At 43.5% G+C, this 14077-nt stretch overlaps 1 protein-coding gene across 2 annotated transcripts in view; it reads left to right on the forward strand.

Moving 5' to 3' along the window:
- CNTNAP2 (contactin associated protein 2) overlaps positions 1-14077 on the forward strand; it is a 2251282-nt gene that overhangs the window by 2048698 nt on the left and 188507 nt on the right. For both annotated transcript variants that reach the window (XM_026456367.1, XM_026456368.1), the window contains one exon: positions 8262-8498. In XM_026456367.1, the coding sequence (XP_026312152.1) occupies positions 8262-8498 (237 nt within the window). The remainder of the gene's footprint in view (positions 1-8261; positions 8499-14077) is intronic.

A 14077-nucleotide genomic window follows, 5' to 3' on the forward strand; every position in this document is an offset into this window, starting at 1 on the left:
ATGAATATTTTAGCCCAGACCTTTTTGATTCTTTGACTTCTCCGCTTCCCTGATGCAAAGCACCTCAAATTTGGCCTGTTCAAAGCTGAACATTTTTGTTGTTGCTGAAACAGCGTCTCGCTCTGTTGCCCCGGCTGGAGTGCAATGGGATGCCATGATGGTTCACTGCAGCCCCAATATCCTGCACTCAAATGATTCTCCTGCCTCAGTAGCTGGGACTACAGGCTTGTGCCACCACACCGGCTGTTTTTTTCTTTTTTCTTTTTTCTTTTTTTTTTTTTTTTGTCGCAACAGGGTCCCGCTATGTTGTCCAGGCCAGTCTTAAACTCCTGGGCTCAAGTGATCCTCCTGCCTTGGCCTTCCAAAGTGCTGGGATTACAGGTGTGAGCCATGGCACCCAGCCAAAGCTGAACTCTTGATACCTGCCATATCCCCAACCCCACCAAGATTGCCTGCCCCTGTGTTCCCATAATCAGAAATTGTCACCACCATCTATCCAAAAATCCATCAGTCTGTCTTAACACTCTTTCCTTCACCTCTTTACTTCCTAAACATCATCAGATTCTGTCCACTCTACTACTCCAAACCATCATTATATTTATTCTGTCCCATTGCATAGCCTATTCAGTGGTCTCCCTATATCCCCTCTTTTCTCCCTCCAATGCATTCAGCAAAATGCAGCCAGAATGAGCTTTCAAAACTGAAATCAGGTTATGTCACCTTTGCTTAAAACCTTTCAGGAGCTACCCATTGCTTTCTGTATAAAAACCAAAATCTTCAGAATACCACGGCCTTTCTCTCTAGCCTCACTTCCTACCATGGTCTCCCCTGAGGGTTTGTCATGTTGGCCTCCACTACATTCATCCTCAACATTCTCTTCTTTCTCAGAGCCTTTGCACATGCTCTTTTCTCTTCCCAGAATACCTTCCCTACCCCCAGTACCAGCAAAATCTCACTGGCCTTCAATTAGTAACTTAAATGTAATTTACGACCTGCTAAATCTCCATCAGCTCATGGTTCACAGATGGCACTTATTGCATATTTGAAAGAATGGATGAAAAAGACTGAGCACTAGCCAGAAGAAAATAGAGGTTCAAGGGAGGGGGACCTTTAAGATGAGAATGATTTAAAGCCAACAGCAATGAAATGATTTGTCTGACCAAGGTCAAACAGTGAGTTGGTGGCAAAGCCAGGGCTACAATCCACAACTTTTGATTCCTGGCCTCCCCATGTCCCACACTAATCCCTTATTATATGTCTTAGATGAAGTTTGCTGTAGTGAAGCCCTCATCTCATTTGCTCTCCCCAAAGCATTCTAACATGTTGACCACCACACATACCAGGAATACGTATTAACACAGTTTCAGGAGCATAACCCAGGAAATTCTGTAATAGATGCAAACTATCTTCCTGTTTAAGACCCTAGTGGAGTTGTTCAGTGGTGCTGCTCTTAAACTCCTATCCAAGAAGGTCACCTGGCTCCCACACAGTCAAGCCATCGCTGACTGACGTGTTTACGGAAATATACTTCACACTTGTGTCTTGTGGGTCACACGTGCCACTCAAGATAAACTTAGAGATTTTTCTTTGGCATTTTTTTCTCCATTGTACAGATTCAGACATTTAAAGCTTATTACATAGAAACTGACCTAGAAGTGACCTGGCCTTTGGAGAGAATGGCAGGAAATTGGTTACAATAGATATGGACCCACCTGGGGAAACAGAACTAGTAGAGGTGAACGCGAACCTATCCCAGGTCCGATGTTGTTAGTCCGAAAAGATTAGAGTAAGTTGAAGAAAACATCAAACAAACAGAATAAAAAATTCAGCAAGGAAATTCAGAGTGGTACACTTTGGGAGAAAAAGCAGATTTTGCCAATGTAAGACCAGGAGAAAAACTGGTTGTGCTTCAGCATAGCAGTATCTCGGGAGAATAACAAAACAAGTTTAAGCAGAGTTGTGCCGTGCAGATTGCCTGAAAGAAACCAGGCCTGCCTGATGCAGAATCATGATGCATGCAGAGGATGATGTCCAAGGTCCCCGGGAGCAGAACTCCATAAAATTCACTTAACTCTTTTACTAGGTGACTAATTAAAAAGCAGTTAATGAGAGTGATAATTCTGGGCAATGGAATTCAGCCATGAAAGTGGTTAATGATCTGAGGCTGCAGCACAGGTCTGTGCCTCCTCTAGCATGATTCTGGCTCCCAGAAGTGCCTCCTAGACTTTAGCAGAAGCTGCACAGAGTTTCAAGAATCCGGGATATCTGGGAAGAGGTAGAAGAGAGCGTTGGGCAACAGAAAGGAGTAAGCAAATATTAAAGGGTTTATTTACAGCAGAAAGTAAAAAGAAGGAAGCTCACCGCAATGGAAGCTCAATTAATGTGGTTTGCTTGAGCTGCTGCCTTGCTGACTGAAGGAGTGGATAGAGCATGTGGCAGTTGGCACAGTCTGGGAGACCTCGCTTTTCAGCTCCTTATTTAGTGATGCCATCTTGATAGCTTGAAGTCGGACAGGGTGGCAGTATTGACATCACGGGAAATAGGCAAAAACTATAAATCAGACTTTTTCCCTCCACCCCCAAGCCAGTTGTTTAACATCTACCAACTTACCACTGGGTCACTTCATTGAAATCCCTGTGGGAGCAGAGTTCCCTGGGGTTCTTGCCTTAAGAATAAACCTGAATATGTTTTGGTTTTGCTTTTCTATTTAATTACTAATACACAGTGGCACTCTTCAATTATCTTTTATTACACAACCAGAGTGGCTCAGCATTTGTGAAGTCTCCTGGCAAACTCACCATCATTTCAAACATTGTTTCTGTGGGGAATTTTTCCAAGTTGCAAGTTACTGAGCTTAAAATAAATGTTTGGGAAAGAGCCCATTTGGAACTTAGGAGCTTTCAATTCTGAGTTCTGATAGGGAAGTTGGAAAACAGAAAGAATCATGCCAATTTTAAAATATAGGTTGCAAAATATAGGTTGCAAAATCCTAAGTGAAAAGGCAAAAGGAATAGAACTATTTAACTTGGAGAACAGAAAGATGAAGAGCAATTGAATAACGGGGAGTGAGTGCCAGCTGTTTGCTTTTGGCTTCTGTTTCTCGTGGGGTTTTTTTCTTCTCCCACTGTAAGCCTCAGGGATTTGGTTAAACAAGGAGATAAATATCTTTGTGGTATTATTCTCGAATGAATAATTGGTAGATTTTATTTCAAACATCTGCAAACTTCTTTTCCTCGATCAGGGATAATTTACATATAACCTGTGTTGAGGACCAAGAAATAGTTAAGACAAGGTTACTTGTCTACTTGAAGGTTAATTGTCAACTTTATGATCCTGAGTCTACAGATGACATAATGTATTTCAAAACTTTGAGAAACATGATATAATTAAGCGAATCTTTTTTTATATCATAGAATATCTAAATACAGAATTTATTATTTTTCTATCAAAAATGAATATTGTAAAACTTAGACTATTAGCATTATCTATAGTAGTATTATATTATCTACACATGTTAGCATTGTCTATTACTAGCATCCATATTACGAGCACAAAACCTTAAATCAAGCATTCTAAATCAATACTTTTTGATAATTTTATGAGGGAAATGATGCTATTTTGGGCTTGTTAAATGAGAGTTATTTTCAGTTATTCATTCAGAAGAGATGAGAGAATTGCTTTCTAAAAGATATTACAGTACCCTGATTTGGCATTTTCTTAAAGAGATGTGAAACAATGAAACGGCAGCTGTAAATCTGCCACTTGGAGGCTTAGAGGACTCACATCACTCCCAGGCCTTGGTTTAACTGTTGGTTTATGATGTGGTTTCAGAATAAGACTTTTAAACGTGGTATATCCCTTCCTGCAAAACTGACATAAATCCATAAAGCTTCTAATGATGTCTCTGAAATACAGCCAAAGTATTCTCTGAGGCATATTTTTGGGTTGTTTATCTAAAATCTCTAGATTTCTGAATCTCCCTTCATGATCTGCCTTGGAATGGCTGTCTCCAGGGCAGCTGATAAACTCATCACGTCTCACCCAGGCGGGGACCACTCAGCTTCGTGCCCCATCAGGTACATTATCCCGCCTCAGCTTCCACCCCAAGCATCTCACACCCTTGTGCGCATAAGTATCACCTGGGAACCTGCGAAAAGTGCTGTTTCTCCAGAACCTCTGAGCTAAATTCTGGGACTAGGCCTGGGGACCAACATTTTAATAGGCTCCCAGGAAAGTGGCCCCAGAAATGATGTGACAGTCTCAGCTCTACATGCTCTCTGACTCCAGTTCTGGCTCCGGGATGGAGTAACTGGAGAGAGGCTGGCATGTGGAAACCGAGGTTCTTGCCGGTGACACACTGCACCTGTTACTCAGGTGCTGGGGTCACTGCTGCCCGGACCCTTCCCTCCCTAGGCCAAGTTCTGTGCTCCTCAGTCTTGCATTTCAAGTGCCTCGTATGCGTGTCTTCTCCTGCACATCGTCCTGCCTGCCTCACTCTGATTGGTTTGGATCCCCTAGCCTCCATCTCTAGCCTGCCTCCCACCCTCCCTCCAAGTCCCAGGTCCACCTCTTCTCACCCGCGCCAGAGTCTGTTCTCAGGTAATGACATTACCCACATTCTCTGGCAGAACCTCTCTCTGTGGCAAACTGAATTGCACAGTGTGTTTGCTCCAGGCGGCCCACCCCACCTGCCCTTCCTGATTTCTCCTCCCTCCCCTGTCCTCTGTTAGACACGTTTACGGAAGCCGGTCCTAAGAGTGTCCATCTGTCCCATCAGACTCTGAACTACTGAGGGCAGGGGTCACCTGTGCCTTACTCGTGGGATCCCCAACACCCAGCTGAAATGTGGTGGGAGCCTCAGGGGTCTCAAATGAATGACTGATTCTATAAAAGAAGCACGTGAATTTTGTCCAGGCGGCATGATGCCTCGGACCTCAGACCCTCGCACTGCCAACACACTGTGCCTACAGCTAGAAAGCTGCTCTTCATCCCCGCCACCTGTACTTGGCTACCCACCTCTGGCTCTCTGGGTCCCAGCTTAGATGTCTTTTCCCACAGCAAGTCTTCTACCACCCCTGTGTTCCAGGGGGCCCTGTGTCTACCTGATCTTGCACTTACCCCTCTGCATTCTAATAATCTGTTTATCCGAATCCTCCTCCAGGTCTGGAGCGCCTTCAGAGCAAGAGTTGTCAGCACCCAGCATCATGCCCAGGGTGCAGTCCGTGCTCAATAGATGTTTGCTGAAAGCTAACTCAGGACATTTAGGTAGCGAGATGGGGTTCTCATCACATAGCTGCTAAATAAACCGCCATAACATTCACTGTATTGTACTCACACTGTTGATGCGTCTCCTCCCACAACCACTGCTAGATGGAAATCTTCTCACGGGAAGTGACTGTATTTTGTTCATCTTCACACTTCAGTAAGTCAGGCAGCAATGAGCATGGATTAAGTAGCTGTTCAGTCCTATGTTTTCCAAGAAGGATGCTTTTGGCATGTGGAGCAGAAGAATTCTAATTTTTTTTTTCTTTTCTTTTTTGGAGATGGAGTCTCTCTCTGTTGCCAGGCTGGAATGCAGTGGCGTGATTTCGGCTCACTACAACCTCCACCTCCCAGGTTCAAGCAATTCTCCTGCCTCAGCCTCCCGAGTAGCTAGGACTACAAGCACCTACCACCATGCTTGGCTAATTTTTGTAATTTTAGTAGAGATGGGGTTTCACTATGTTGGCCAGAATGGTCTCGATCTCCTGGTCTCGTGATCCGCCAGCCTCGACCTCCCAAAGTGCTGGGATTACAGGTGTGAGCCACCATGCCCGGCCCAAGAGAATTCTTAATTGCATAAGACAGCCCCGTACATTGCAGGACATGCTGCTGTCCTTGCCCGTGCCCGCTAAATTTCATTGGTATCCCAATCATTTTGACAACTACCCCACCTACACACACAGTTACAAAAGTTTTGGGGGTAAGAGGACCAGGAGGAAAACTGCACAGCACATAGTTGAAAAGCTACAGTTAAGTCTTTTCCTTACAACTTGGTCAGAAGAAATGGACTCTGTAACAGTGCCATGGTGGATTGTATGTGTCAACGTAATTAAGAAAGAGAGGATCTCTGAAATATAAGATATTTATTTGGAAATAAAGCATTGCAATGGGAATATGCATGCCATAGTTAACTATGTGCATATTCAGGTAGGTGAAGACACAGGTTTTTAAAGAAAAAAAGGAGGAGGATTACATAATTGTTTTAAAATAATTATCCTTGGCTACAAAGATCAATGACAAGGGTGACACCAGTCCAAGGTTGGACAGGCAAATTCTGGGCAGATGTTCTTGTAGAAGTGTTTTTTGTTTTTTGTGTTTTGTTTTGTAAGGTTGCAATGGTGTTTGTGCAATGTTGTGCTTTTTGCAGAGTCTTTGTGATAGTTCTTGTAATCAGGCATTTATTCATGGCCTTCCCCAGCTCCATTTCTCAGGGCCTTTTTTTTTTTTTTTTTTTGTTAATGACTTCATTTTGATTCTGACAACTTTCACACGTGTGTGGTGATGTGAGGTGGAGGACAGGAGGTGTCACCCTCAATATACAGTGGTAACCTGTCTTTGTAATAATAGTTCACTAATCTTTCCTGAGCACTTATATATTCCAGGCACTAAGCTATGTGTTATACAGTTTATTTAATCCTCACAACCACCTATGAGGTCCCATTTTTTAGAGATGAAACTGAGGCTGAGAGAGTTTCCAAGACATTGACCCAAGTTAACACAGCTGCTACAGACAAGGGCAAGATATAACCCCAGGCATCGGACTTCACTGCTCTGTGCCGACCTCTTTAACAAGAACAAACATCAGAATTCTCAGATGGAAGACTCCTATTAAAAACTGTCCTCTCCCATTAATTTTAACGTAGAGCAATTTTGCAAAATATATTCTGCATAGTGTTAATTTAGGGGGATGTCAAGTGTTGTGAGATTAACGGTTGCATGGGCGATGGAGTGTAAGAAATGCTTTCAGCAAGGCCCTTGTAGAAGGCCATGAAACAGAAACCATGAAGACCACAGGAGCCCTAAGGTGGCACAACCCTTCACAGTAAGTCAGGGATGATTTAGAACATTGCTGAGCAAACAGCAGAGAGACCGGCAACAGGAGCCTGCTGGCCGTGAAGTGCCTAATATCCAGTAAGCGCTGCTCAGGCTCCAGGAAAAGGCTGATGCAGGAAGGGTTTCTTTCTTCTAGTTTCTCAATAATAATAACAATATATACTATTTATTGAGTACTAATTACTCTCCACTTTAGTGGAAACACCGAGGCCTAGAAAAATTTGTTAAGTAACTTCTCCTAAAGTCATACAGCTATTTAGTGGCAGAGCCAAGTTTGAACCCAGTTCTCTCTGACTTCAAGACATGTGATTGTAAACCCTATACATAAAGGCTCTAGGGACCTAGGGTTTATCAAAGGCTTTCCTGTGTGAATATCCAAGCAAATTCTGTCTCAAAGAGGATGCCCCTATGGGTTCCTTGTACAAGGGATTTATTTTTGGCACATCTCCTCAACCTGACAATTAGTGCCGTGGTCTGAGTACATGACAATTTTTTTCAGGGTATGTAAATTTTTTGTCTTAGTACGTGTAATTTTTTTCTGGTATAATGTAAGTTTCTTAAATTTTACTTTCTTTTTAATTGTATAGATTTCCATATGATATGGTTTGGCTCTGTCCCCACCCAAATTTCAAATTGTAGTTCCCATAATCCCCACATGTTGTGGGAGGAACCTGGTGGGAGGTAATTTAATCACAGGAGGAGGTCTTTCCTGTGCTGTTCTTATGATGATGAGTAAGTCTCACAAGATCTGATGATTTTATAAATGGGAGTTCCCCTGCACATGTGCTCTCTCTCGTCTGCCGCTGTGTAAGCCATGACTTTGCTCCTCCTTTGCTTTCCACCATGATTGTGAGGCCTCCCCAGCCACATAGAGCTGTGAGTCCATTAAACCTGTTTTTCTTTATAAATCAGCCAGTCTCTGGTATGTCTTTATTAGCAGCATGGGAACAGAATAATACCTCATACTTTGTTACATGCTTTCTTTTTTTTTTTTTTTTTTGATAGGAGTATTTGTGTTGATGCAATAACATCTTTGTCCATAGAACTCAGTCAGATGCCCTTCCTGGAGCCAGTGCCTGCACTCCATGAGCTGCTGGAGAGTTCATCGTAGGGTGTCCGCATCAGACCTCTCCTCATTTTTTAATTCTCTCTCTCCTTTATAACAGATGTTGGCGCATTTTTTGAAGAAGGGATGTGGCTACGATATAACTTCCAGGCACCAGTAATCAACGCCAGAGACTCCGGCAGCAGAGTAGAGAACTCTCCTGACCAGCAGAACTCCCACCCGGACCTGGCCCAGGAGGAGATCCGCTTCAGCTTCAGCACCACCAAGGCGCCCTGCATTCTCCTCTACATCAGCTCCTTCACCACAGACTTCTTGGCAGTCCTCGTCAAACCCACCGGTAAGGTTGAGGATACCCAGCCTCTGTCGTTTAACATTTTGGCAGACAGAATGTTCTAGCAAGAGTCTATAGATTGTTCTTGGTTTGTTCTTTATTCCCCATGGGCCTTGTTGAGAAAGTCACATAACTTCTTTGAACCCCATTTCTCTCCATGAATATCAGGAAAACAACTTGCGAGCTGGGTGAGTCAGAGTAAGGTGTTAGAGTAATAATGTTGATGAGGCATGTTGCATTCTTTACAAGAACACTGTTTCATGAATAAGAGATAGGTTTGTGTGTGTAATGATTTGGTTTTTTTTCCTACTAAATGAACACATTCGGCTGAACACTGTGGCTCATGCCTGTAATCCCAGCACTTTGGGAGGCCAAGGTGGGTGGATCACTTGAGCTCAGGAATTTGAAACCAGCCTGGCCAATATGGCGAAACCCCATCTCTACAAAAAATACAAAAATTAGCTGGGTGTGATGGTGCATGCCCGTAGTCCCAGCTACTCAGGAGGCCGAGGTGGGAGGACCACTTGAGCCCAGGATGTCGAGGCTGTAGTGAGCCATGATCGTGCCACTGCACTCCAGGCTAGGCAACAGAGTGAGACCCTGTCTCAAAAGAAAAAAAAAGACTAATAAGAAAGACTAATAAAAAATCAATACATTCACTAAATGTGCTAAACATAGATGGGCTTTGAATGAGTAAAATTAATTTTACATAAATTAATTTTATCCTGATTTATGATAGTATACCAGTAGGTTGTTACAGAATGTTTGAACTTTCAGTCAGAATAGAAAAGCAGAAATGTTTTCATTCCCAATCCTCTCAGAACTTTAAATTCACGAAATATATCCCTGTCGTAAAGGTTCCTTAAAGCAGGGGGGCTTTTTTAATTTTAATTTTTTTTTTTTTTGAAACAGGGTCTTGTTTTGTTGCCCAGGCTCGAGTGCAGTAGCAGGATCACAGCTCACTGCAGCCCTAACCTCTCAGGCTCAAGCGATCCTCCCACCTCAGCCTCGCAAGTAGCCAGGACCACAGGCACACACCACCACTCCCAGCTAATTTTTTAAATTATTTGTAGAGATGGGGGTCTCACTATGTTGCCAGGCCTGGTCTTGAACTCCTGAACTCAAGAGATCCTCCTGCCTTGGCCAAAGTGCTGGGATGACAGGCATGAGCCACCATGCCCAGCCTAGGGGTGGATTTTTACTTGTAATATCCTGGGCCATCTTGGTCATCAAACATACATTAAGCCAGAGAGGATCTCAGTGCATCTAAAATTGGCATCCTGAGGAGAATATGCAAATGGGCTTGTGACCCTTCAGCAGTGACCTCTGAGAGACCTCTAAGAAGCCCTGGAGTGTACAAACCTGCTGAACTTGAGAAGTCCACTTCTTCTCTGAAAATGAACTCATACACGCTTAAAGTTCTCAGATCACTTTTATTTATTTATTTATTTATTTATTTATTTATTTATTTTTTGACATGGCGTCTTGCTCTGGCGCCAGGCTGGAGTGCAGTGGCACAATCTCGGCTCACTGCAACCTCTGCCTCCCGAGTTCAAGCAATTCTCCTGCCTCAACCTCCTGAGTAGCTGGGATTACAGGTGCTTGCCACCACGCCTGGATAATTTTTGTATTTTTAGTAAAGACAAGGTTTCACTATGTTGACCAGGATAATCTCGATCTCTTGACCTCATGATCCGCCCGCCTTGGCCTCCCAAAGTGCTGGGATTACAGGCATGAGCCACCACACCCGGCCCTAAGATCACTTTTTTAATGAATAAAAATATTTTAAGAGCATGCAGGAACAAATCTCTCTAACTCACTTCCCATTGGAGCTGAAAATGTGGAGGCTTTCTCTCCCACTGCCCATCTGTTCCTGCCCTTCAGTGACTATTCCACTGTTATGGTATCTTAAAGAGTAAGAGTTTTGACTGGGCACTGTGGCTCATGCCTGTAATCCCAGCACTATAGAAGGCTGAGGCAGGAGGATTGCTTGAGACCAGTAGTTCAAGATCAGCCTAGGCAACATAGCAAGACACTGTTTCTACCAAAAATAATTTAAAATTTAACTGGGCATAGAGGTGCACACTTGTGGTCGCAGCTACTCAAAAGGCTGAGGAAGGAGCATTGCTTGAAGTCGGTAGTTCAAGACTAGCCTGGGCAACATAGCAAGACTCCATCTCTACCAAAAATAATTTTAAGATTAACTGGGCATGGTGATGTACACCTGCGGTCCTAGCTGCTCAGGAGGCTGATGGGGGAGGATCGCTGGAGCCCAGAAGTCGCTGGAGCCCAGAAGTGCAAGGCTGCAGTGAGCTATGATCACGCCACTGTACTCCAGCCTGGATGACAGAGCAAAAACTTGTCTCTAAAATAAAATAATTTCAAAAAAAGAAAAAAAGGAAGATCAAGATTTTTCCCATGGGAGCCAGAACTGTTATTACTACCTTAATTCAGCTTGAGTTTTAAAAAACAGTAAATTAAACTCGCTCTCTGGGAAATGCACTGTTGCTTAAAAAGATGGAGGAAAAAGTATGTTCCCTAGGATTTCCCCTTCTGAAATTATTCCTAAAGAAATAAGCCAAAAGTCAAAGATTCATCCTGAAGATGTTCATCATAATATTAACTATGAAAATAAAAATTGAAAAGAACTCGGAAGTTCAACTTTAGTAAAATAGTAAAAGAGGGAGTCACCATTTTATGGCATATTATGTATCTATTAAAATATTTATGAATAGTGATTGATGATATGGAGAAATTTTATGCGATATTATGTTAAACCAAAAAAAACAAAAACAAGATCCAGCCTTGAATGTGAAATATTAGCTCTGTAAAAAATATATGAATAGAAAAAAAAGCAATAATGTGAACACAAAAGTATTTGGTTGGATTGTGGATGATTTTTTTTTCTCCTGAGCAATACTTTTGTATGAATGTCAAATGCTTTATTCAGAAAGATGAAAATAGTAAGTAAAATCAGGAAGTGAGGATGAAAGAGAGACAAGTATGGAGTCCCTGCTCTTCAGGAGTTCACCAGTTTATTTCTCCTGGGTCAGAGTCGATAGATTTTTTTTTATCCACCGATGCTCACTACCCACATGGGCCAGCCTCCCACTGGGCAGATAAGAACCTTGGGTTTCTTCTCAGGTCCCTCCCTAGGAGGAGGGCTCTCACCTGGAGACTCAAGAAATTGATGAACACATTCCCACACACGCTGTATTGTCTGCTCCTCAAGTCATTGCCACACTAAAATTTGGTCCTCAACTGTATTCACTACCTCACATGCCCACTGCTACACACCCACTGCTGCTGTGCCCTCACGCCTGTGTGAGGACTTTCACTGTCTGCAAGGGTTTTGATCAATGGATTCCATATGAATGGCCACCATTCAATGAAGCTCACTTTGTGCCCAAAGCCATCCTGAATGTTGCCATGCATTAATTCCCATGAGCTGCACAACTCTGTGAAGTCAGTACTGTTGTTATTGCCTTTCTACCGATGGCAACACGTGCGTACATGGAGGCTGAGTGACTGGCACACTCAGAGGATGTTGGGCCAGGCTGGGGTTTCTCAGTCTGGATGTCTGGTTCCAGGCCCTGAGCTCCCCACCAGCCCCACTCTCTAGGGCAGGCATCTCTGGAACTCTCAGTGTGCTTGGAAAGTGAAGCTGGGTGGGTTCTGTCTCACTGTTGCAAGCTCATCCTCAAACTGCTGGTGAAAATGCAGCTTTTTCACCCTTCAAATACAACATGGTTTTATTCATTGAAGTTTAAAGTTAGAAAAAAAGGAAATCATTAGGAAAAAACATCAGTAAGGTCTACGCCAAAATATCGGGAAAAAGCTACTAGAAAGTCTCCACTAAACACCCTGGCATCACTCACATTTCACATATTGAAAGCTCTGCTCACTGTTCTCCAGAGCCAGCTGCCCCCAGCGCCACCACTGCCCCTCAGACACTTGCATTCCCAGGCTCAGTGTCCCTCACCAGTGCTCCATCCTTCCCTGCTCTTGTGGGTCACCCAGGCCAACAAGTCCTGTGGATTGGACTCATGGTGTCCTTTTCCTCCCCACCACTACCCTCTGAGGCAAATACCTTTTAATTCCTAATATTGTTCACATCATGGTGTCCATAGAAAATTATTATATTTGAATGGTACCTGGGTAAATGGATGAGGTCATGTTTTGGAGGCCAACTGCCCAATGACTCCAGCTGCGATCCCCTTCTGCAGGTCTGCCACGGTCTGAGGGGAGCCTTGCTCCTGTTACCCCTCACCTATCGGTGGGACAGCGGTGGGCTTCAGCTCGTTGGCTGGGAAATTCTCTCCCAATCCATCTCTCTGCTTCCAGACTCTCCCCCTCACCCATTTTCACCACAGCCAGTGTTGCTTTCCTTTATATGGCGTCTTATTTTCTGTGGCTTATAACAGAATATCTAAAACTGGGTAATTCATAAGGAAAAAGAATTTATTTCTTATAGTTACAGAGGCTAAGACGTCCGAGATCAAATGGTCAGATCTGATGAGGGCCTTATTGCTGGTGAGAACTCTCTGCAGTTCTGAGAGAGCGCAGGGCATGACATAGCGAGGCTAAGCATGCCAGCTCAGGTCTCTCTTTCTCTTCTTATAGACAGTCCCACTCCCATGAAAACCTATTAATCCATTAATCCATTAACCCATTAACCCATGAATCTATGAATGGATCAATCCATTCATGAGGACAGAGCCCTCATGATCCAGTCAACTCTTAAAGGTCTCACCTCTCAATATACCCACATTAGGGATTAAGTTTCAACCTGAGTTTTGGAGGGGATACTTACACCATAGCATAGGGATCTTATTTAAAAAGGATCTTGTATACTATCCTTATTAAACACTCAGTGGTGCCCCATTCCAACAAAACCAGGAGAGATTCCCCAGTCCCACAAACTTTCAAGTTCGAGACCCACCAACCTCATGGGTGAGAGCTTGGCCTGTAGAGCTAGACCGTCTAGGTTTGAGGTCGGCTTTGCCTTTTGTCAGTTGTCTTGGGCAGTCAATTGGCAGCTCCATGCCTCCATTTGCTCATCCATAAAATAGTGTCTCCCTCACAAGAGTATTGTGAAACTCAGATGACAATACACGCGTGTCAACAGTTATTATTTCCCAGGTCCACAGATTCAATCTACATTCTAACACATATTCAGCACCCCCTACTCTTCGTTTTTGAGAAGCTCATTACCCCTCAAGCACTCTGTGGTCATATGTGCCCCTGACCTTATGCTCACAATGCTCCCTTACCTAGAAATGCCCCAACTTCCTCTCTGGCCAGACACCTGCCTTTCATTCTAGACTGAGATCAAGTCCCACCTCCTTTCGATGACTTCTCCTTGCTTTAAACTCCTATTCCACTTACTTTCAATGTCATTTGTTTGGCATTTAATGTACTGTATTGTTATCTGTCTCTGTTATAAATATGCCCTGTCTTCCCAGAGAGATGAAAAGCTCCCAGCACTACATCTCCTGCCTATGATAGGTACCCTGTAAGTGTGTGCTGATGATAATGATGATGACCAGGAGAGAATAAATCTGTTAAGCATGTTATTTGCTGCA

This window comes from Piliocolobus tephrosceles, chromosome 8 (assembly GCF_002776525.5).
Source record: "Piliocolobus tephrosceles isolate RC106 chromosome 8, ASM277652v3, whole genome shotgun sequence".
Taxonomy (NCBI): domain Eukaryota; kingdom Metazoa; phylum Chordata; class Mammalia; order Primates; family Cercopithecidae; genus Piliocolobus; species Piliocolobus tephrosceles.